This window comes from Osmerus mordax, chromosome 23 (assembly GCF_038355195.1).
Source record: "Osmerus mordax isolate fOsmMor3 chromosome 23, fOsmMor3.pri, whole genome shotgun sequence".
NCBI lineage: Eukaryota > Metazoa > Chordata > Actinopteri > Osmeriformes > Osmeridae > Osmerus > Osmerus mordax.
This window is the reverse complement of record NC_090072.1, coordinates 2,015,835-2,035,834: the sequence shown is the minus strand read 5'-3', so window position 1 is coordinate 2,035,834 and position 20,000 is coordinate 2,015,835. Positions and strand designations below refer to the sequence as shown.

The following is a 20,000-nucleotide window of genomic DNA, read 5'->3' as shown; positions in this document are numbered from 1 at the left end:
CAGGGGTCCCTGGACGACCCCCCTCAGACTGACCTGTACACACACACACACACACACACACAGGTACGGTGTTGAGATAAGCACACAGATTGATCTGATCAAGATTCTAAAATCCACTATGGCCGTACACAAATTAGCCAATCAGCCAATAATCCGAGCCAATTAAACAATCAACCAATGGAGAGGCTGACCTGGGTTTCCGGGAGGTCCTTTAGGTCCTCCCAGACCGTTGAGCCCATCCAGGCCAGGAGACCCAGATAGACCTGCAACCACAGAAGAAGAGAACATTTGTGTGTGTGTCGGCAGGTTTAAGTGTGTGTTTTGGTGTGTGGTTGAGAGTGCGAGTGTCTCACCTTTGTCTCCGGAAGCTCCAGGGCCACCAGGCTGACCTCCGGGCCCATCCAGACCTCTGCCTCCTGGGTAGCCGTCCAGGCCCTTCGGGCCAGGGAAACCAGGAGTACCTGTGGGGGGCGGGGGTGGAGGAGAGGGAGAGAGGGGGGAGAGAGGGAGGAGCGAGAGGAGGTGGGAGGGGGTGGAGGGTGGATGGGAGGAGGGAGAGCAGGAGGGGGGAGAGAGGGAGGAGCGAGAGGAGGTGGGAGGGGGTGGAGGGTGGATGGGAGGAGGGAGAGCAGGAGGGGGAGAGGGAGGGAGAGCAGGAGGGGGAGAGGGAGGGGGAGCGAGAGGAGGTGGGAGGGGGTGGAGGGTGGATGGGAGGAGGGAGAGCAGGAGGGGGAGAGGGAGGGGGAGGTTAGGAGTGTGTGAGTGGGCAGAAAGGAGGAGTAAGGAAGAGAGAGTTCAGCGCAGTGTGTGTGTGTGATCCCACCCCTCACCCTCTATCTATCTATCAATGTGAGTGTGTTTGTGTGTGTGTGTGAGTGAGTGAGTGTGAGAGTGAGTGAGTGTGAGAGTGTGTGTGTGTGAGAGTGAGTGAGTGTGTGAGTGAGTGTGTGTGAGAGTGTGTGTGTGTGAGTGTGTGTGTGTGTGTGTGTCCACCCTCACCCTGTAGTCCAGGCCTGCCAGGCTCTCCAGGGGCTCCCTTCTGTCCAGGGAACCCAGGCCCTCCTGGATAACCGTTGTCGCCGGGGGCCCCATCGTTACTCCGCCCACCTGAGACCAAGCACACCAATCAGACGACACGTTTAACACACAAACCAACCAATCCCTGTTGCGGCATTCGTACAACGACCTCAGAAAGCAACGTTAACAGCTTCGGTGTATTTTGCGTTTGCAAAGGGACTAGAGGGGGGGGGGGGGGGGGGGAGTCGCTGGCAGGACCACGGCCCAGGATGGTGAGCCTTACCTGGGTACCCGGGCTCTCCTGGCTGGCCCTTGGCTCCGGGAGCGCCTGTGTAGGCTAGAGTTTCTCCTCTTTCACCTGAAGAGAAGAAAGGGACAGAAATGAACAGAGGAACTCATACGAAGCAGAAGAATGGAGGGTCAGGAAGAGGAGACCACCGATTGGTGGGTTTGATCCGGAAGTGAACCTCACTCACCTTTGCCTCCGGGCTGGCCAGGGCTTCCGGGGTTGCCAGGGAAACCAGGTCCTCCGTCATCGCCCTACAGACACAATATGGTCAAAATCATTTGTGTGTCTCTGTGTCTGTCTTTGCTATGTTTAGAGTGTACATTTCTTATGTAAAACGTGTTTGTGCGTGTGTGCGCTATGGCTGGTCTGTGTATGCTATGCTAATAAGTATGTGTATGCATGTTTCGTATGTCATTTAGCAGACGCTCTTATAAGTGCAGGGACATTCCCCGAGGCAAGTAGGGTGAAGTGCCTTTCCCAAGGACACAACGTCATTTTTCACTGCCGGGAATCGAACCGGCAACCTTCTGATTAATAGCCTGATTCCCTAACCGCTCAGCCATCTGACTCCCTGGTGTATGTGTGTGTGTGTGAGACCAACCCTGGGTCCAGTTGAGCCAGGGAAGCCTATGATGCCAGGGGCCCCCTTGAGACCAGGGTACCCTGGGGGAGCTGGGGGCCCGGGGAGGCCAGGCTGGCCTGGGTCCCCCTTACTCTGGTCACTGAACCCTGGGAGGCCTGGAAGACCCTGGCGGCCAGGCTGGCCTGGGAAACCCTTGTCACCTGGGGACACAAGATGGAGGGTGGTGGACAGAAGGTTTGACACAAAATGGCGGCTGTGGTTTCGCGTGTCTGCACGCGCGTGTGTGCTTTGGAGTGTCTGCGTGTGTGTGAGTGTGTATATGTGTGTGTGTGCATGCGTGTTAAAGCGAGTGTGTGTATGTGTGTGAGAAAGTGTGTGTGTGTGCTGGAGCATACCTCGAGGTCCGGTAAAGCCGGGTAGGCCGCTGGCCCCACTGTCCCCGTTATCCCCCTTCTCCGAGTACTCCAGCCTGGAGGGGAGGGAGGGGGGCCCTGGGGGACCCGGGTAACCACGGTCACCTGGAACACACATACACACACACACACACACACACAACATACAAGAAAACAGACACACACACACAGACACACGGGTGATGTTCAGACACTGCCGCAATCCCTTCGCTTTCTTCCTGCCACACTTCCTGGTTCTGTCCAGTCACATGACCCCACGGTACCTTTGAGTCCCTTGGCTCCGTAGTATCCCGGTTCTCCGTCCCTCCCCGAACCTCCGGGAAACCCTTTCCCCCCGGGGCGACCAGGGCCCCCGGGGGTCCCGGGAGTTCCGGGGAAGCCCACCAATCCGGGGAAGCCCATTTCGCCTGTCAGAGGGGGGAGGAAAGTGGCGTGAGCGTGATGTCATCGCGTCCCCTACGGCAACCGATGGCAAGCGGAGGACCAGACAAAACATGATGTCATCAGAGTGTGTGGGAGGGAGAGGGGGGCGGGGGATGTCCGGCATGTGTTTATCATCATGGGGCAAGAGTGGATGCAGCTGTGATGAGTGTGTGTGTGTGTCTCCACCCCTCCACCCCTACCCTTCCGTCCGGGCACGCCAGGGATGCCATCCCTGGTGCCAAGCCCTGGAGGTCCCGGGGGCCCCCTGAGTCCTGGAGGCCCGTTCAGCCCAGGCTGTCCTGAGGCGCCCTTCATGCCCGCAGGCCCTGGGGCTCCAACATCGCCTCTGGCTCCCTTCCCACCAGGGAAACCTGGGGGGGGGGGGGGGGGGGGAGTCGAAAGAGAAGAGGATGGAGGGGAGGAAGGATGGGAGAAGGGAGAGAAGGGGAGGTGGGAGGAGCAGGGAGGGAGGGGGAGCCGGGAGAGAGGAGGAGAGAGGGTTGAGTAACGATGAAGCGTAGAGCCACAACACAACACTCTACATATAACTACAAACCTAAAAGGCTTTTACAGAGCTGCTGCACACTTACCTTCACCAGCCTGCAACAAGGCTACAACTCAACTCACCTGAGTGTCATCTATAACACACACGGATACATCCACACACAGCAGCAGTGAATCATGGACAAACATCAGAGGGAGCGGAACTTAACCACAACATATGCCACCAAACCAACAATGTAACACCTTTACCAGGTACGTACATTGCAGTGCTTTGATTTCCCAGATGAAGCTGTGATTGCACCGTGATTGAGGTGAGAATACGCATGATAACGCAGGTAAACGATTGCTGTCAGAAAAGCTCAATGATACAGACAGAAGCTTTTAGTTTCTTTACATCAGACAGATATTTCCTGATAATGCATGAAGCTGGACCCAAAGAACAATTCCAGGGGTGTTGTCCAATTCAACCCACAATCTAGAAGGCATACTGGTTACAGGGGAGACGTTCTAGAAGGCGTGCAGGTTCTAGCCGGACATGTTCTAGAATGTCAAGGGGTTCTGGATTCTAAAAGCTTCTAGAACGCTCTTTCAGACTCATAGCGTGAGATGGGGTTTGGGGGTGTTAGGATTGGAGCTGCACCACTAGACCTGGTTCAATTACTCTTCACACACAGTCAGTGTCACCCTGTGAAGCAAATCAACGACAATCTCAATCACTCTCAAATACTTTATTAACAGTAATTGACCCAGGTCTAGCGGGTAGGTCGGTAAGGTCTAGGAAAAAAGGTTCCCAAGGAGTTCTTAGGCCAATGTAAGTGGAACGAAAAGGGGTTGAGGTGTTTATTCACCACGTTCTCCCGTAGGGAACCGGAGAACCCTTTTTTGCTTCTAGACGGCACCTTTTTTCCAAGAATGTAGTTCACTCAAGCTCTGTTACTGCTGCACACGCTCAGTCTTGACAGGTTGTCATGGCAGCCCAGGAGCACAGTCCTGTCAGGTTGTCATGGCAGCCCAGGAGCACAGTCCTGTCAGGTTGTCATGGCAGCCCAGGAGCACAGTCCTGTCAGGTTGTCATGGCAGCCCAGGAGCACAGTCCTGTCAGGTTGTCAAGGCAGCCCAGGTTGGGGTTAGTACCGGTTCATGTAGCACGGGTTAGGACCAAGCTGGGAGGACAACTCTGGCGCTGAAAGAAAGCTTCACACGAACGCTTCTTTCTTTCTCGTCCCCCCTCTTTTCCCCCCCTTTCACCCCCTTATTCACACAGCGGGGTGAGAGGTGAAGGGGTGGGGGTGAGGGGTGGGTTGTTAGGAGAACTGTTCTAAAGGTGATGGAGGGAGGGGGGGAGCAGATGGAGGAGGAGGCGAGTGGATGGAGGGAGGAGGGGAGTGGAGGGAGGAGGGAAGTGGATGGAGGGAGGAGGGGAGTGGATGGAGGGAGGAGGGGAGTGGATGGAGGGAGGAGGGGAGTGGAGGGAGGGAGGAGGGGAGTGGAGGGAGAAGGAGGGGAGCGATGGAGGAGGAGGGGAGGAGATGGAGGGAGGGACAGGAGTATCTCACCTTGGCAGCCTAGCGGGTGACCCAACACCAAGAAGAGAAGGATGGAGGGATGAGAGGATGGATGGAGATGATGGTGACGGTGTAAGAAGAGAGGAGAGGTGGAGGAGGAGAAGGAAGGGTGAGGGAGATGGAGGAGAGAACAGATGTGTGCAGTAATGGTGAACAACAGGCAACCACAATGACCCAAGACCTCTGAGAAGATGGACAGAACGTGTCAAAGTGTGTAAGAGTGTCTGCTAAATGACTAAATGTAAAAGTATGGAATGAAGATACAGAAGTTAAACAAACTCTCTGTTTTTCTCTTTCTCGGCTAGAATGGAAAAAAAGATTGGTGATAGCTAGGACTTAGCAGGGCTTCCTGTTCTGGGGCAAAGAATGTAAACACAAAAAAAGAAATCTAACTTTAGGGCCCAGTTTACCAGACATGGATGACAACATGTGCGGTACGTTTAACCCGGTGTTTTCATGTCAATAGCACTCAGTTTCTTTAAGCTTTTCATTTGATTTTACCATGTGGCACACTCAAAACGTACATTCAAAAAAGAATATGTACAATAATATTGAGAGAGAGAGTTTATATTAAGAAATGTGGTGTCACCTGGTGCTCCGGGGAATCCTTTGGGCCCCGCTGGACCCCGGGAACCAGGAAGTCCTCCCACTCGGTCGTCTCCAGGGAGACCGGGGAGGCCGGTGGCGCCGGGGTAGCCGTCCAGACCTCGCTCGCCCTTGGCTCCGGGAACGCCGGAACGCCCGTCGAAACCTGGAGAGTCGAGGAGGAGGACAAGGATCAGGCAAGGACTTTACTTTTAACTAACTTTTATCCAAAGATAAAAGTGATTCAAGTCCACCCACCGGGTCCTCCAGGAAGTCCTGAATCTCCAGGCAGGCCCTTCTCCCCCGGGCCCCCAGGAAGACCATTCAGTCCTGGGGCCCCAGAGCTGGCCCCCAGCACCTCCCCAGGCTGGCCCTTCTGACCAGGCCTTCCCGGCAGCCCATCCTTCCCTGGGGCCCCGAGACCCCCTCCTCCTGGGATACCTGGGCCCCCAGCGTCCCCTCTGGGGCCTGGGAAACCTGGAGGGGAGAGAGAGGGGGAAGGTGGGGAGAGAGGGAGGAGGTGGGAAGAGAGGGAAGAGAGGGAGGGGATATAGTGGAGAGAGGGGGAAGGTGGGGAGAGAGGGAGGAGGTGGGAAGAGAGGGAAGAGAGGGAGGGGATATAGTGGAGAGAGGGGGAAGGTGGGGAGAGAGGGAGGAGGTGGGAAGAGAGGGAGGGGATATAGTGGAGAGAGGGGGAAGGTGGGGAGAGAGGGAGGGGAGGGTGATTGCGTTGTCACACAAGTTACCATATATGCGATACTGTAATGTGTGTTACTGTGTGTCACTGTGTGTCACTGTGTGTCACTGTGTGTCACTGTGTGTCACTGTGTGTGTTCTGTACCCTGTGGGCCTGGTTGTCCTCCAAAGCCAGGCTCTCCTCTCTCTCCCTTCTGCGCATCAAACCCTGGACGACCTGGACCCCCAGGCAGGCCTGGCTGCCCCTTAGGACCTGGAACACACACACACACACACACGCACACACGCACACACGCACACACAGACGCACACACGCACACACACACACACACAGACACACACACACACACACACGCACACACACGCACGCACACACACACACACACGCACGCACGCACACACAGACACACACGCGCACACACACGCACACACACACACACACACACAGACAGACACACACACGCACACACACACACACACAGACAGACACACACACACGCACACAGAGAGACATGTTGTAAATCTGTTTGTTCACTCACTCGTCCGTCCTGCAGGTGGACTAGACTCCGGCTGAGGGAAGCTTACCTGGCGCTCCCGGCACACCTGGATATCCCGGGTCTCCGCCCTCACCGGGAATACGGCACGGTATGGTTGCCCCTGGTAACAGCCAGTCACATGATGGTTAGCACAAAGCCGTTAGCGGGAGAGCGCACATGAGGTGCTCTGATGTGTCAGGGTGACGGCACATTCTAAATCCATCTGACTGTAACAGCACGCTTTACACTGCTTTAATATCTTACAGCAAGAGCAACAACTATCATCCAGAACAGCTGCAAACTACCGTCCACAATGGTCTCAAATAAATATAATATCTATCGTAAACAATCCTCACTACTTATGACTTACTGTGCATGACTAACCCGACACATCCATGTGAGTTATATTCTAACTATGCGTAGCCATAGAAACATATGTTACTGTTCTAATTCTATAACAGTTAGGGTGTTTGTAAGCAGCATCCATCCAGATTGTCCAAAGCTCTGTTGATCGATCGATCGATCGATTGTCTCTTGCTTTCATATCACTGATTAGGCTGCTCCTTCACAGGAGGTGTATTTACTGGTTATGTTGGATTTGAAAATGACAGTTATGTATTGATTAAATGTAGTTAGTAATAGATTTATCCAGTGTTAAAAGTTATCAACTGTTGACAGGTTATTCAAAGTAAGTGTTATGCTGAATGAACATTATATAACACCAGATCAATATCTCCAGTTGTGTCTAATTCAGGCAATACATATTGTATCCCCATATTGTAAGTATGCTAGTTAAAGTTTCTTCTTGTCAATTCAACCCTCCTCTCTATCTCTATTAAACCCTTCCCTCCTTACCCCTATACTCATTGGTTAAAGCACTTAGCGGAGGCGGGGCTTAACACATGCACCAGGCTTCAGCAGCTCTGATTGGAGGAGAAGGAGAGCGGCCTAACGCACTGCAAAACTGCCTCTGTCCAAGGATTGGATGGAACACCTCAAGGTCACAAAGAGTGGGTGGGATCAAGGAAACGTTGCTGTGTCATGGCACATCCTGATAGGCAGAAGGCTCATTATCAGGTGGCAATCATCAACTGACTCTACTCAAATGGAATCCCTGAAGACCAGAGAGTGAGAAGCATCCATTGGGGCCATCATGGAAAAATGATTGACACACATCTAATGACCGTTCTGTCCAAAAGTATGTTTCAAAAGACTCTGTTTCCCAGAATGCTCTGCGCAGAGGTGTCATATACAACGTGGGAGGGCAGCGGTGCTCTAGGGTTCCCCCTGAACGACACACACACTCTCACTCTCTCTCACACACACACACACACACCTCAGCAGACAACAGTCAACCATCCAGCCTCCAAAACATTCCATTGACAAAGGCATTCCGATTCCTAACTTCAAACACATTCTCAGAATGTAGTTTGTCATTGGAACCTTCTGGCTCAAGATGGCTGATTCTAGATCTCTCCAAACTTGAGAAGGCTTGTAGCTGAGTGTGTGTGTGTGTGTGAGAGAGTGTGTGAGCGCGCGAGTGTGTGTGTGTGGCTCAGGCTCTGTGTGTTGTGCAGCCAAAGCAGCTCACCTCCCTCTGTGAAGGAGACCTCATTATCCTGCATACAGCTGGTGTCACCTGGTCAGATAGACATGCATAGAAGAATCAGAGATGGATGGATGGAGGGATGGATGGAGGGATCAGGTGAGAAGAGAGAGGGAGGTAAAGGGAGAGTGTAAGAGAGAGACAAAGAGAGAGAGAGAGAGAGAGAGAGAGAGAGAGAGAGAGAGAGAGAGAGAGAGAGAAGAATGGAGGCAGTAAGGATGGCAGAGAACAAGCCATTCAGGGTCATTTAAGGTAATAAGCATACAATGTCACGCCAATCAATGCATAAGCCAATCAAATATTCACTCACCATACAGTCAGCGAATCAGAGTAGAGAAAATCTGATCATTCAATTAACATAGCTCATTCAGTTAAGGCAAAAGAAAAATAAATATCTTAGGTTCATTCTAATGTTCTCAATCAAGGTTATCCTCTTTAAGAGCAGGGAGAGATGGAAAGATGCACAAACCATCCCATGATTTAGGATGTATTGTAAATATTTGGTGGATGAATATTTTGTGAAATCTCACGAGCATTATGTCTGATAATTTTCTCCCCATAACAGGATGACCTTCATGGGAACAGGAAAATGAATCTGATCAGGATTATGGTAACCAAAGGAGTCTCTCACACACACATACACACGTACACACACACACACACACTCATAAGTGGCAAAATGCTGTTTTGTGTGTCATCCAATCTCAGAGAGAATTATCAAGATTACCATTAAAATGACTCCTCTCCGATTGCCTCAAACCTGTTCATTATTTTCATATATTTCTTTTTTGTTTTCAAACTAAATAGATATATTTTTTCTCTGAGATTGAAGGATGCACAGTAAGGCATTGCGCAATAACAGTGGTGTAAAAACCGGCTCAATCTGCAGCCGGCCATTATGAGGCTGAAGATGACAGATTACAGGTGCAGATTACAGGCTGAGAAAGAGTGTGTGAGCTCATTAATGAAGCTCATTAATGCAACACAGGGAAGAAGAGCAGAGCAAGCTGGGCTGAACGAACCAATCGTGTGGCTTTTATACTGGCCGCTAGGACGTGTGAACCAATCGGTGTGGCTTTTACAGGCGGGTGTTCATGGTAACTGTACTTCATGTAGGTAGAGAGGATTTATTTTCACAAGGTGACCTCCAAGGAACACACATATGCACACGTGCCATGTAACATGTAATGAGTGCCAAGTTATCTAGGTCAGGCATCATGATGGCCTGTGTTTATGGGATATGTAGTTTTATTGGACTGTATGATTTAGTCTGCTATTTATTTTGAGGTCAGGACAGCAGGTTTATCTGTGGAGAGAATGTGATATGCGCAAACCAATACATCGATGCCAAGACGGAATCAGAGCTGCATCAGGACGTCCGCTTTGACAACGAGAAACGCAGCGACTTCGAGGGCTTGTTACAGTATGCGTGAGTCACCCCCACACACACACACACAACACACACACCCACACACAACACACACACAACATACACACACAACGTTTTGTGTAGCAAGTATTGTGTGTGGGTTGGGTATAGCTGAGTGGTTAGAGCATGGTGATCAAGAGGTTGAAGGTTCAAATCTCCCCTCTGTGCGTTTCTTTGGCCTAAAGGTAATTGAACACATCATGGTTTATAAATGTCAGGATTTTCTTGTGTGTGAGGGTTCCAGGAACCTCTCATTGACTGTGACCACTTCCTGCTTCTGGAAGAGGGCAGGCAAATCTGAATTTTCCAGGGTCCTCTTAGTATTTCTTCTTTTTTGAACTTCCTTGCTTTCTTACTTGCTGTCTGACTCTCTCTCTCTGCCTCTCTCGCTCCCACTGTCCTCTCCCTCTCTCTTTCTTCTCTTTCTCTCTCTCTCTCTCTCTCTCTCTCTCTCTCTCTCTCTCTCTCTCTCTCTCTCTCTCTCACACACACACACACACTGCACATGGGGCCTACCTGGAGGTCCAGGTAGGCCAGGTTGCCCTGGTAACCCGTTGTACCCTGGGTCACCAGGCAACCCTCGTGTCCCGACTGTGCCCTGGTAGCCGATGCCATCCTCGCCTGGCTCTCCCGCTCGACCCTTTGCCCCGGGGTACCCTGGGAAACCCTTCTCTCCGATGGAGCTGTAGCCCCCATCTCCCTGTAAGGAGTCGGGCCAGACAGTGTGTGAGTGTTTCTGTGTGTGTTTCTGTGCATGTGTGTGTTTCTGTCTGTGTGTGTGTGTATTCCTGTGGGTGTGTCTGTGTTTCTGTGTGTGTGTACTCACAGGGGCTGTTTATTCCTGTGTGTGTGTCTGTGTTTCTGTGTGTGTGTGTGTGTATTCCTGTGTGTGTGTATTCCTGTGTGTGTGTTTCTGTATGTGTGTGTATTCCTGTGTGTGTGTATTCCTGTGTGTGTGTGTGTGTTTCTGTGTGTGTGTATTCCTGTGTGTGTGTGTGTGTTTCTGTGTGTGTACTCACAGGGGCTCCAGGCTGACCGGGGAACCCAGGCGTTCCGTCTCTGCCTGGCCTGCCCATGTCTCCGGGGGGTCCCCTGGGTCCCTGTGCCCCCAGCTCACCCTTCCCACCCCGGCCCACGTTGGGGTAGAAGGACTCCCCCTTCTCCCCCTTGCGTCCAAAGAAGCCCGCCTCGCCTGTTCGCCCCTGGGGGGGAGAGAGGAGATGGGAGATGACTGGATGTGTAGACATTCCTCATCAATAGATAGATACATGGATGAATGGATGGATGGTTAGACAAATGAAAAGACACACGAACAGACAGACAGACAGGAAGACACACAGATAAACACACACAGATAGACACACACACACCCACAGACAGACTTACAGCTGGTCCTTGTTGCCCGTAGGAGCCAGTCGTGCCAGGGTCCCCAGGTTCCCCCTTACGCCCGAAGTAGCCAGGAGAACCGTCAGCCCCAGGAGATCCTGCCGGGCCCTGCCCCCCCGTGGTGCCTCCACCCAGGCAGCCACAGTCTCCAGGCTCCCCTAGAGGGAGGAGGGAGAGGAGGAGGGTGAGGAGGAGGGAGAGGAGGAGGGAGAGGAGGAGGGTGAGGAGGAGGGAGAGGAGGAGGGAGAGGAGGAGGGTGAGGAGGAGGGAGAGGAGGAGGGGAGAGGAGGAGGGAGAGGAGGAGGGAGAGGAGGAGGGAGAGGAGGAGGGTGAGGAAGAGGGAGAGGAGAAGGGAGAGGAGGAGGGGAGAGGCAGTGGGGGAGAGAGAGTATGTCTGTGTATATGTATGTGGGAGGGTGTGTGTGTGTGTGTGTGTGTGTAATCTACCTCTCAGTCCTTTGTATCCTCTGTCTCCAGGGGGTCCTCTGGAACCAGGAGTTCCTGGGATGCCGGGAACCTCTGAAGGGATCTGGTTGCCTTGGCCTGCAAACACACACACACACACACACACATACACGCACACACACGCACACATACACTAAGTTAATATGTTTTACGGTTTAAACATTACGACTCATAACATTCACACCAGTAGTTAGTGTACAAGCGCTGTTCGGCATATCAACAAAACAGGATGTTTTGTTGGAGAGTTTTGCAGTCGGCCAGGGAGTTTTACAGCAAGTCTGCTGAACAAAATTTTTTTAGAAACAAAATAATTATTCAGGTTTATTATCAATTGAAGGATAAGCCTGATAAGGTTTGAGGATGAGGCTTGTTGTCTTGGAATATGGACGAGTCCAAAAACCATCTCCTGGAAACGTTATCAGCAGCTGTTAGGTGCTGAGTTTGGCGAAAGGGCGACACCTGGTGGTGAGGTTTGAGAAAGCAGTTTGGTCATTATTCTTGGCTTGTGTGTGGCCTGAGATGGACAGTCTGAGGAAGCACACGCACACACACGCGCACACACACACATCCACTCGCACATGTTCACACACACACACACGCCGCGTGACTGTTACACACTCTTTCCAGCAGTGTGTCCATGGAGCTGGCAAAGAGATCTGACCGTTAGTCCGCAGTGACAGAAATATTACGTTTCTGGTCAGTTTTGGTTTAGTTTCGCTCCTTTATTGAGGGGGGGGGGGGGGTCGCATGTTGCCATAGCAACATGGCCTCTGGGGGGGGGGGGGGTTCTACCTTCCAGTGACGGGCCACGCGACTGGCCCTTGCGGGTCGCCGTGGCGACAGCGAGGCAGGCGTCGGAGTCTTCTCCGCCAGAGGGAGAGGATGATGAGACAGTCAGATACACATCCCTCTCTTCATCCCTCCATCATTACACCTCTCTCTCTGACCCCTGCTTCCTCTCAGCCCCTCTCTCACTCTCTCTCTTTATATCTCTCTCTCTGTCTATCTATCTGTCCATCTGTCTCGATCTGAACGAGACAGATGGACCCCCCCCCCCCCACCCCCCGCCCTCCCGGTCGTACCGGATCGTCCAGCCTGCCCTGGGGGCCCGGGGGCTCCTTGACGGCCGGGGGACCCGGGAAGGCCCTCTGGTCCGAAGGTCTGCCTGCCGGGGTTCCCTTTCTCCCCCTTTATCCCTAGGGTGCCTGGGAACCCTGGAGAACCTGGACGACCTGGGGGGGGAGGATAAAGAACGATGAAGTAGGAGGAGAGAGGAGAGGAAGGGAGAGAGAGGAGAGAGAGAGAGAGACAGTGATGGACAGAGAGGAGAGGAAGGAAGAGAGAGGAGAGAGAGAGAGACAGTGATGGACAGAGAGGAGAGGAAGGAAGAGAGAGAGAGAGAGAGAGACAGTGATGGACAGAGAGGAGAGGAAGGAAGAGAGAGAGAAAGTTAAGTGTTTTGAATGAGAGAAACATATTGTTGGCATCAGGTGTGTGTGTGTCTTACCAGTCACAAAGGAGTCACTCCCTCGACGACCCGGTGGTCCTGCCGACCCTGGATCGCCGGCGTCGCCTACTATGCCAGGGAGCCCGTCGTAACCGGGGTCACCTGTTTGACCTGCAGCCAATCAGAAAACAGGTGGTCAACCAATGGAACTCTGGGTAATATGACTATAAAGACAACTGGTCAGATCTTTTTGAGTGTGTGTGTGAGTTTCTTGTGTGTGTGTGTCTAACCTTGAACTGCAATTCCCGCGCTGTTAGTGTAGGTGGGCGGTCCAGGTTGACCCTGCTCTCCCTGGTCGCCCTGGAAACACACACACACTCAAACCCTCTCCTGACCAGTTCCACCAGACAACACTGTTTTTGTCCCCCCCCCCTGGTGGCCACAGAGAGAGTTGCAGGAGACCAACCAAAAATTCCCCGCACAGCAGCAGGGAGATAGTTAAGAGTAGACTACTTCTAATAAAAATCTAATCATATAATTATTTTTTATAATTATTTATCAAAACTCTTTCAACAGAGTAATACAGGTATTAAAAACAACACGCAGTGAATATAAGTAAAAAAGTTGAATAAAGTCCAATAACTTGGACTGACGCTAGGTATGTCCCTCTCGGCTTACCTTAGACCCTCTGTATCCTGGTTGCCCGGGGAAACCTGGACTGCCTGTGAACCCCTATTGGTCGGAGAGAGAGAGAGAGAGAGAGAGAGAGAGAGAGAGAGAGAGAGAGAGAGAGATTACATTAATGATATCAATGATTTGTATAGCCTGCTTTGTTTTGCTTAGTGTTGTACTTACCTGTCTTCCTGGAGTCCCTAGATTACCATTTAAACCAGGAGGCCCCTGTCAACACACACACTTCTGTCAGAGAGCTGTACACAGGCTTGGTATCCAGACAGAGATGGATTCATTCAAACAGTGACATCATCTTACCCGTCCCCCTGGCAACCCCGGAATGCCCTTTTCTCCCAGCTCCCCACGGTAACCAAAAGGCCCCTGCAGGTACCAGGTAAACACACACAATGTATGTCACATAACACCAACGGTATATCTACGCATGGTTATCGATCTCTGCAGCAACTAATCACACATCATGTCCCCTCTTTCGATTGGCCACGGCGATTGAGAGGGAGGGGGTAACTTACAGGCAATCCATATCTACCAGGCGGCCCACGAGCTCCTCTGTATCCTTGCTCCCCCTAGGTGGGGGGGGGGGGGGGGGGAAGAAAGAGGGAGACGGAGAGAGAGAGAGTTAGCCCATGTTCAGTGTGTTCAACCCCCACAGCAAACGTCACCGGAGCATGGTTATAGAACATTAAGGAACAGACGACACCGGAGTTCTAGAAACTCTAGAACACAGACTCAGTTCTAGCAATGCTGCGTTCACAACGAAAGCCAAGCGGATGATTCGAGCGAATGAAGCAAACTTTCGCTTTGCGTTCATTTGTGTGAACCGCTAGGAGCCAACCGTGGTTTTTTTTTCGGCGTCAACCGTTGCGTTCAGAGTGAACACAGCATAAGGCCATCTCAGGTTATTAATAACAGATTTATTAAAACACAATTTCTATTGACAGCTGAGCTATTGTGATAATAAATAAATACAATATTAGAGAGGATGAATGTGTGTGTACACTGTGTGTGTGTGAGTAGTGTGTGTGTGTGTTTGATCCCCATGCAAAGGCAACACATCTTCTAAACAGTCCTGTTATTCTGCAGACTCTGTATACAGCTGCTGTTTCTACCTCCCTCTTCTCCATGCTGTACACATGTTTCAGGCCAAATACCAGAGATGATCAAGACGAATCACCACACAGGACACATTCAAACATGGGGAACACACACAACCGGGTTATTGGCTCAATGACATCAACATGAGATCGCTTTTTGTGGTATGTTGTGTTGCCTGAGGGGGAGTGTGTGTAGGAGGGGGGGGGGGGTACCAGATGAGAGGACAGGGGGGAGGGGAGCAGGTGCGATCAGGTTACCAACTCTGCGGGGGGGTGGGGGGCGGCGCCATAAAACCCTCCACCCCCCCACCTTGGCTCAACTCCGCCCTGGGGACGAGGCCCGTCGGTGGGGCTAAGCCCTGGAAGGATCCGGCCTCCCTTTACGGAGCTCTTCGTTTCGTCTCTCTCTCTCTCTCTCTCTCTCTCTCTCTCTGATGGGCAGGGTGTGTTTGTTTCATCTCACGCTCTCTTTCAGGGCAGGGATGTGTTTGTTTCGTCTCTCTCATCACAAACCTGAGCTCCTTTGTATCCTTTAGGAAAGCCAACAAACTCCACCACTCCATTGACCAGGGGCCTTCCGGGGTCGCCGGGAGGACCCACGTCTCCTGGATACGGTAACCAAGGAAGAGAGAGTTTTTACATGGAACACGGACGGATTGGGGGGCGGGGTTCGGTAGGTAAGAAGAGAGAGAGGGGATTGGTTGGTTGGTTGGTTGAGTGGCGGTGACGGCGGAGGTTGTTTTGTAGAGGGGAGCGGTGGGGGGTGGGGGGGAGGTGTTGATGGTCGGTGGACGCCTGTGTGTGTGTGCGTGTGTGTGTCTGTGTGTGGAGGGGGAGGTCAGGACAGGAGGGAGGTGGGCAGGAGTTCTGGGAGTAGGGTTTGATGAGAGGCAAGCCGTTTTACTCCCCCCCCCCCCCCCCATCTCAGCTAGACCTTCCATGTTCTAGAACACTCCGGATTGTAGAACAATGACGATCTTCCAGAGACTACACATCTTCAGTTCGACTGCCACACCCCCACCCCCTCCCCTCTCCTGCCCCACCCAAACCCTTAGGTGTGACTGTCACCTGTCACCTAGACCGGCCTCAGTCTCTCACCCCTCTCCCTTACACCCCCCCTCCTCCCACCCGTTCCATATCTCCTCCTTCAGCCCCTCCCTCCCCCTCCCCCCATGAGAGTGGGAGGGAGGGGTTGTGTGGGGGGTGCTGGGACCTCTGCTCCGGGGGGACCCCCCTTGTGGGCCCCCCCCTGTTGTGTGCCCCCTGGCATGTTACCTTGTCTCCTTTGTAGATAGTGAGAATTCTGGGGCCCATTAGGGGGGAGGGGGACCCCGGGGGGCCGGGCGGACCTGCGTCTCCTGGGAGACATGACAACACAACGTTAGCCAATCAAACACCGGGAGGAGAACGAAGGGGGGGGGGGGGAGGAGGATATGGGGAATGAGTTGGGAGGTGGAGGGGAGATAGGAGGAGAGAAAGGGGGGGAGAGGAGGAGGGAGGGGATGAGGGGAGAGGAGGAGGGGAGAGGAGGAGGGGAGAGGAGGAGGGAGAGGGGATGAGGGGAGAGGAGGAGGGGAGAGGAGGAGGGGAGGAGGGGGAGAGGAGGAGGGGAGAGGAGGAGGGGATGAGGGGAGAGGAGGAGGGGAGAGGAGGAGGGGATGAGGGGAGAGGAGGAGGGGAGAGGAGGAGGGGAGGGGATGAGGGGAGAGGAGGAGGGGAGAGGAGGAGGGGAGGGGATGAGGGGAGGGGAGGAGGCAAAGGGGGTTTAGAGGAGGACATGGGGATGATGTGGGAGGAGGAGGGGGAATATGAGAGAGAAGGAGGGGTTTAGAGGAAGGAGGGAGGAGATTGGGAAGAGGAGGAGGGTAAGAAAGATTGCAGAAGGAGAGAGAGATCAAGATGAGGTAAGATGAGAGAGGGAGATGATGGACTGATACATGGATGGATAGAACAGAGTGAAAGAGAAGGGATGGAATGAAGGGATGGAGAAAGAAAAAAGTAATGGAGGGTAAAGAGGAAGAGGAGGATTTGTTGGCTAGTTTATGTTTGTTTAAATGGAAAACAATTTACAGCAATTTCCACAGGCCAAAACTTGAATAATAGAATTTTGGGAAAAAATATATATAAAATAAGACTCAAACTGGATTTTCATTCATCAAGCGTTCCAATTAGTATTGTTGTTGTTTTCGAGCAACAAGATGCATGCGAGGAAGACAAGATGGAGGAGGGATTGAGGACGTTAGTGGTCAGTCTTGGCCGGTCAAACGGAATAGAGTGGAAGTGGGCCAGAACTACAACTCCCACGCTGAGCCACCACCGGATGCCCAAATATGGTCAAAGGGGAAATGAAGCCACATGGAAACAGGAGCAAGTGATTCCAGCACCAATCACAGGCCACAGCCACGCCCACCGACAAGGCAGCACAAAGATCATTGGCTCATCTGAACTACAGATGGTGATCTTTCCAGATTCCCTGAGATCTAATTAAGACTCTCTATTCAATCGACACATTTGATTGATTGATGAACGAGAGCTCTGGGATCTCTGTGCTGCCTTCTTAAACTCAAACAAGAAACAATAAGAGAGAGGCATGCCACAACATGATGCTTGACTTTGAAGGGTTAGAAGGGTTAGAGAAGAGAAATCAGAGAATTTGAAATGTGGAATTTAGAATTCAAATATCAAAAAGGGTTAGGGTTAGTGGTATTTAGAAGTGGGATGCATCATTTCGAAAGCACCTGGTAGTGTTTACAATTAGAACATTAGCAGTTTTAGAATTTAGAACTCTACAATTTAGAACTCTAGGGGTGGGTGTGGGTGAGGGAGGGGGTGAGGGAAGGGGGTAAGGGGAGGGTGGGGGTGAGGAAGAGAGGGGGTGAAGGAGGGGGGTAAGGGGAGGGTGTGGGTGAGGAAGAGAGGGGGTGAGGGACGGGGGTAAGGGGAGGGTGTGGGTGAGGAAGAGAGGGGGTGAGGGACGGGGGTAAGGGGAGGGTGTGGGTGAGGAAGAGAGGGGGTGAGGGACGGGGGTAAGGGGAGGGTGTGGGTGAGGAAGAGAGGGGGTGAGGGACGGGGATAAGGGGAGGGTGTGGGTGAGGAAGAGAGGGGATGAGGGACGGGGGTAAGGGGAGGGTGTGGGTGAGGAAGAGAGGGGGTGAGGGAGGGGGGTAAGGGGAGGGTGTGGGTGAGGAAGAGAGGGGGTGAGGTGGTTAGGACCTACCTTGTCGCCTATCTCTCCTTCGTAACCCTGGCTTTGATCCCCCTGGAAGACAAGAAGCTTAACTACAGAAAACATGGACAAACAAGCCATACATCTAGGACACGTCTAGGACACACACATCTAGGACACATGTTTAGGACACATGTTTAGGAGACATGTCTAGGACACAGTTCCCAGAGGAGGAGGGACAGCCAATGTGTCATCTGCTCCTCAGAACTTACGCTGGGGCCAGGGGGACCAGGAGAACCAGGTAGACCCTAGGGGGACGAGACACACACACACACACACACACACAAAGTCAGCAAGATCCCACATAATGACCCTTTTCTCTCCAGCAGATGCAGTTCTCCGACACACAGCTAGAGGGGGCTAAAGAAACATCAACAAGGGCAGCCGACGGTCGTTGGCGGTTCTAGAAGGTTCTAGAGGTAAATCATCAGTGCGTACCGGGTATCCATCAGGACCTCTTGGACCATAACCTCCAGCCGGACCGTCGGGGCCTCTGGAACCCTGGGAGATGGAAGCAGAACCGGAACCAGCTCAGAACCACACAGAGAAACATTAGAACACAAAACCGTCATGCCCAAACGAGAGGAGAACGTTCTTACAGGATAGCCGTCCAGCCCCGGTAAACCAGGAACCACCTGCAGAACCAGACGAGGGGTGTGAGAAGTGTTTTATGAATCTGGTAGAACAGATGATTCATCAGCGTGACTGTGCCAGTCTTACCCCTCCCTGAGAGCCCACGTACACAGGATCGCCCTTCTGTCCCTTAGGACCAAAAACACCCTGCAGAGAGAGAGGGGGGGGGAGGGAGAGAGAGAGGGGGGAGAGAGGGGGAGGGAGAGAAAGGGAGGGGGAGAGAGTGGGGAAGGGGGAGAGAGGGAGAGAGAGGGACAGTGGGAGAGACAGAGAGGGAGAGAAAGGGAGGGGGAGAGAGAGGGAGAGAGAGGGGAAGGGAAAGAGAGAGGGGAAAAAAGAAGAGAGATAGAGAGAGAGGTAGGGACAAAAGGGAGGGAGAGAGTCCAAAAAGATCCATTGAAAGATCACACGAAACGATACAATCGTCAAACTTCCAACGTGGGACGGAATTGAGATGAAAGTGGGATGCCGTTGCCATGGCGTTGAGGGTGAAGAAGCGGTCGGTTCTACTCACGGCTCGGCCTGTGGGTCCAGGTCCTCCGGTACCGTAGCCAGGGTCACCGGCATCCCCCCGGGTCCCGTTACAGCCGTCAGCCCCCGCCAGCCCCCTGCCCCCGTCCTGCCCTGGGTGGCCCTGGAGCGAGGGAGGAGAAAAAACTCATTACGTGGGATCTTGATGACTTTGTGTGTGTGTGAGTGTGTGTGTCTTGTGTGTGTGCGTATGTCTACAGGTGTATGTTAGCGTGTGTGTGCACCTACATGTGTGCATGTCTATATGTGTACATTTGCGTGTGTGTGTGTGTGTGCTATATCACTTACCGGGACCCCATCAGTTCCAGGGAACCCTGGTACTCCCATGGGCCCCTTGTCCCCCTTGAGGCCAGACGGCCCCTTGACCCCTAGGTGACCCTTCTCTCCCTTGGGCCCCGAGGGCCCGGGTCCCCCTGGAAACCCTTCTGGGCCACTGGGTCCTAGAGGCCCGAGGGGCCCTGGACGACCCTGGAGAGGAGGAGCATGGAGGGGTGGGGGGGGAGAGGAGGAGGGGGGGGGGAGAGGAGGAGGGGGGGGGAGAGGAGGAGGAGGAGGGGGGAGGGAGGAGGAGGGGGGGAGAGGAGGAGGAGGAGGGGGGAGGGAGGAGGAGGGGGGGGAGAGGAGGAGGAGGAGGGAGGGGGGAGGAGGAGGAGGAGGGGGGGGGGAGGGAGGAGGAGGGGGGGAGAGGAGGAGGAGGAGGGAGGGGGGAGGAGGAGGAGGAGGGGGGGGGGAGGAGGAGGAGGAGGGGGAGGGAGGAGGAGGGGGGGAGAGGAGGAGGAGGAGGGAGGGGGGAGGAGGAGGAGGAGGGGGGGGGGAGGAGGAGGAGGGGGGGGGGAGGAGGAGGGGGGGAGAGGAGGAGGAGGAGGGAGGGGGGGAGGAGGA

The 20,000-nt window shown here is 53.2% G+C and overlaps 1 protein-coding gene across 2 annotated transcripts in view; it reads right to left on the bottom strand.

Annotated features, from left to right (window-relative positions):
• col4a6 (collagen, type IV, alpha 6) overlaps positions 1 to 20,000 on the bottom strand; it is a 73,714-nt gene that overhangs the window by 5,594 nt on the left and 48,120 nt on the right. For both annotated transcript variants that reach the window (XM_067261268.1, XM_067261269.1), the window contains exons 5-37: positions 19,407 to 19,586; positions 19,102 to 19,221; positions 18,675 to 18,734; positions 18,554 to 18,589; positions 18,393 to 18,455; positions 18,167 to 18,202; positions 17,942 to 17,987; positions 16,004 to 16,083; positions 14,147 to 14,200; positions 13,935 to 13,997; positions 13,800 to 13,844; positions 13,623 to 13,676; positions 13,235 to 13,304; positions 13,005 to 13,115; positions 12,580 to 12,729; positions 11,480 to 11,575; positions 11,033 to 11,190; positions 10,666 to 10,848; positions 10,163 to 10,346; positions 6,661 to 6,732; positions 6,221 to 6,328; positions 5,638 to 5,856; positions 5,384 to 5,545; positions 2,926 to 3,096; positions 2,566 to 2,709; positions 2,285 to 2,407; positions 1,908 to 2,089; positions 1,494 to 1,557; positions 1,301 to 1,375; positions 1,000 to 1,107; positions 354 to 461; positions 192 to 263; positions 1 to 33 (exon numbers count right to left, since the gene is read on the bottom strand). The exon at positions 1 to 33 is cut by the window's left edge and continues 87 nt beyond it. In XM_067261268.1, the coding sequence (XP_067117369.1) occupies positions 1 to 33; positions 192 to 263; positions 354 to 461; positions 1,000 to 1,107; positions 1,301 to 1,375; positions 1,494 to 1,557; positions 1,908 to 2,089; positions 2,285 to 2,407; positions 2,566 to 2,709; positions 2,926 to 3,096; positions 5,384 to 5,545; positions 5,638 to 5,856; positions 6,221 to 6,328; positions 6,661 to 6,732; positions 10,163 to 10,346; positions 10,666 to 10,848; positions 11,033 to 11,190; positions 11,480 to 11,575; positions 12,580 to 12,729; positions 13,005 to 13,115; positions 13,235 to 13,304; positions 13,623 to 13,676; positions 13,800 to 13,844; positions 13,935 to 13,997; positions 14,147 to 14,200; positions 16,004 to 16,083; positions 17,942 to 17,987; positions 18,167 to 18,202; positions 18,393 to 18,455; positions 18,554 to 18,589; positions 18,675 to 18,734; positions 19,102 to 19,221; positions 19,407 to 19,586 (3,430 nt within the window). The remainder of the gene's footprint in view (positions 34 to 191; positions 264 to 353; positions 462 to 999; positions 1,108 to 1,300; positions 1,376 to 1,493; positions 1,558 to 1,907; positions 2,090 to 2,284; positions 2,408 to 2,565; positions 2,710 to 2,925; positions 3,097 to 5,383; positions 5,546 to 5,637; positions 5,857 to 6,220; positions 6,329 to 6,660; positions 6,733 to 10,162; positions 10,347 to 10,665; positions 10,849 to 11,032; positions 11,191 to 11,479; positions 11,576 to 12,579; positions 12,730 to 13,004; positions 13,116 to 13,234; positions 13,305 to 13,622; positions 13,677 to 13,799; positions 13,845 to 13,934; positions 13,998 to 14,146; positions 14,201 to 16,003; positions 16,084 to 17,941; positions 17,988 to 18,166; positions 18,203 to 18,392; positions 18,456 to 18,553; positions 18,590 to 18,674; positions 18,735 to 19,101; positions 19,222 to 19,406; positions 19,587 to 20,000) is intronic.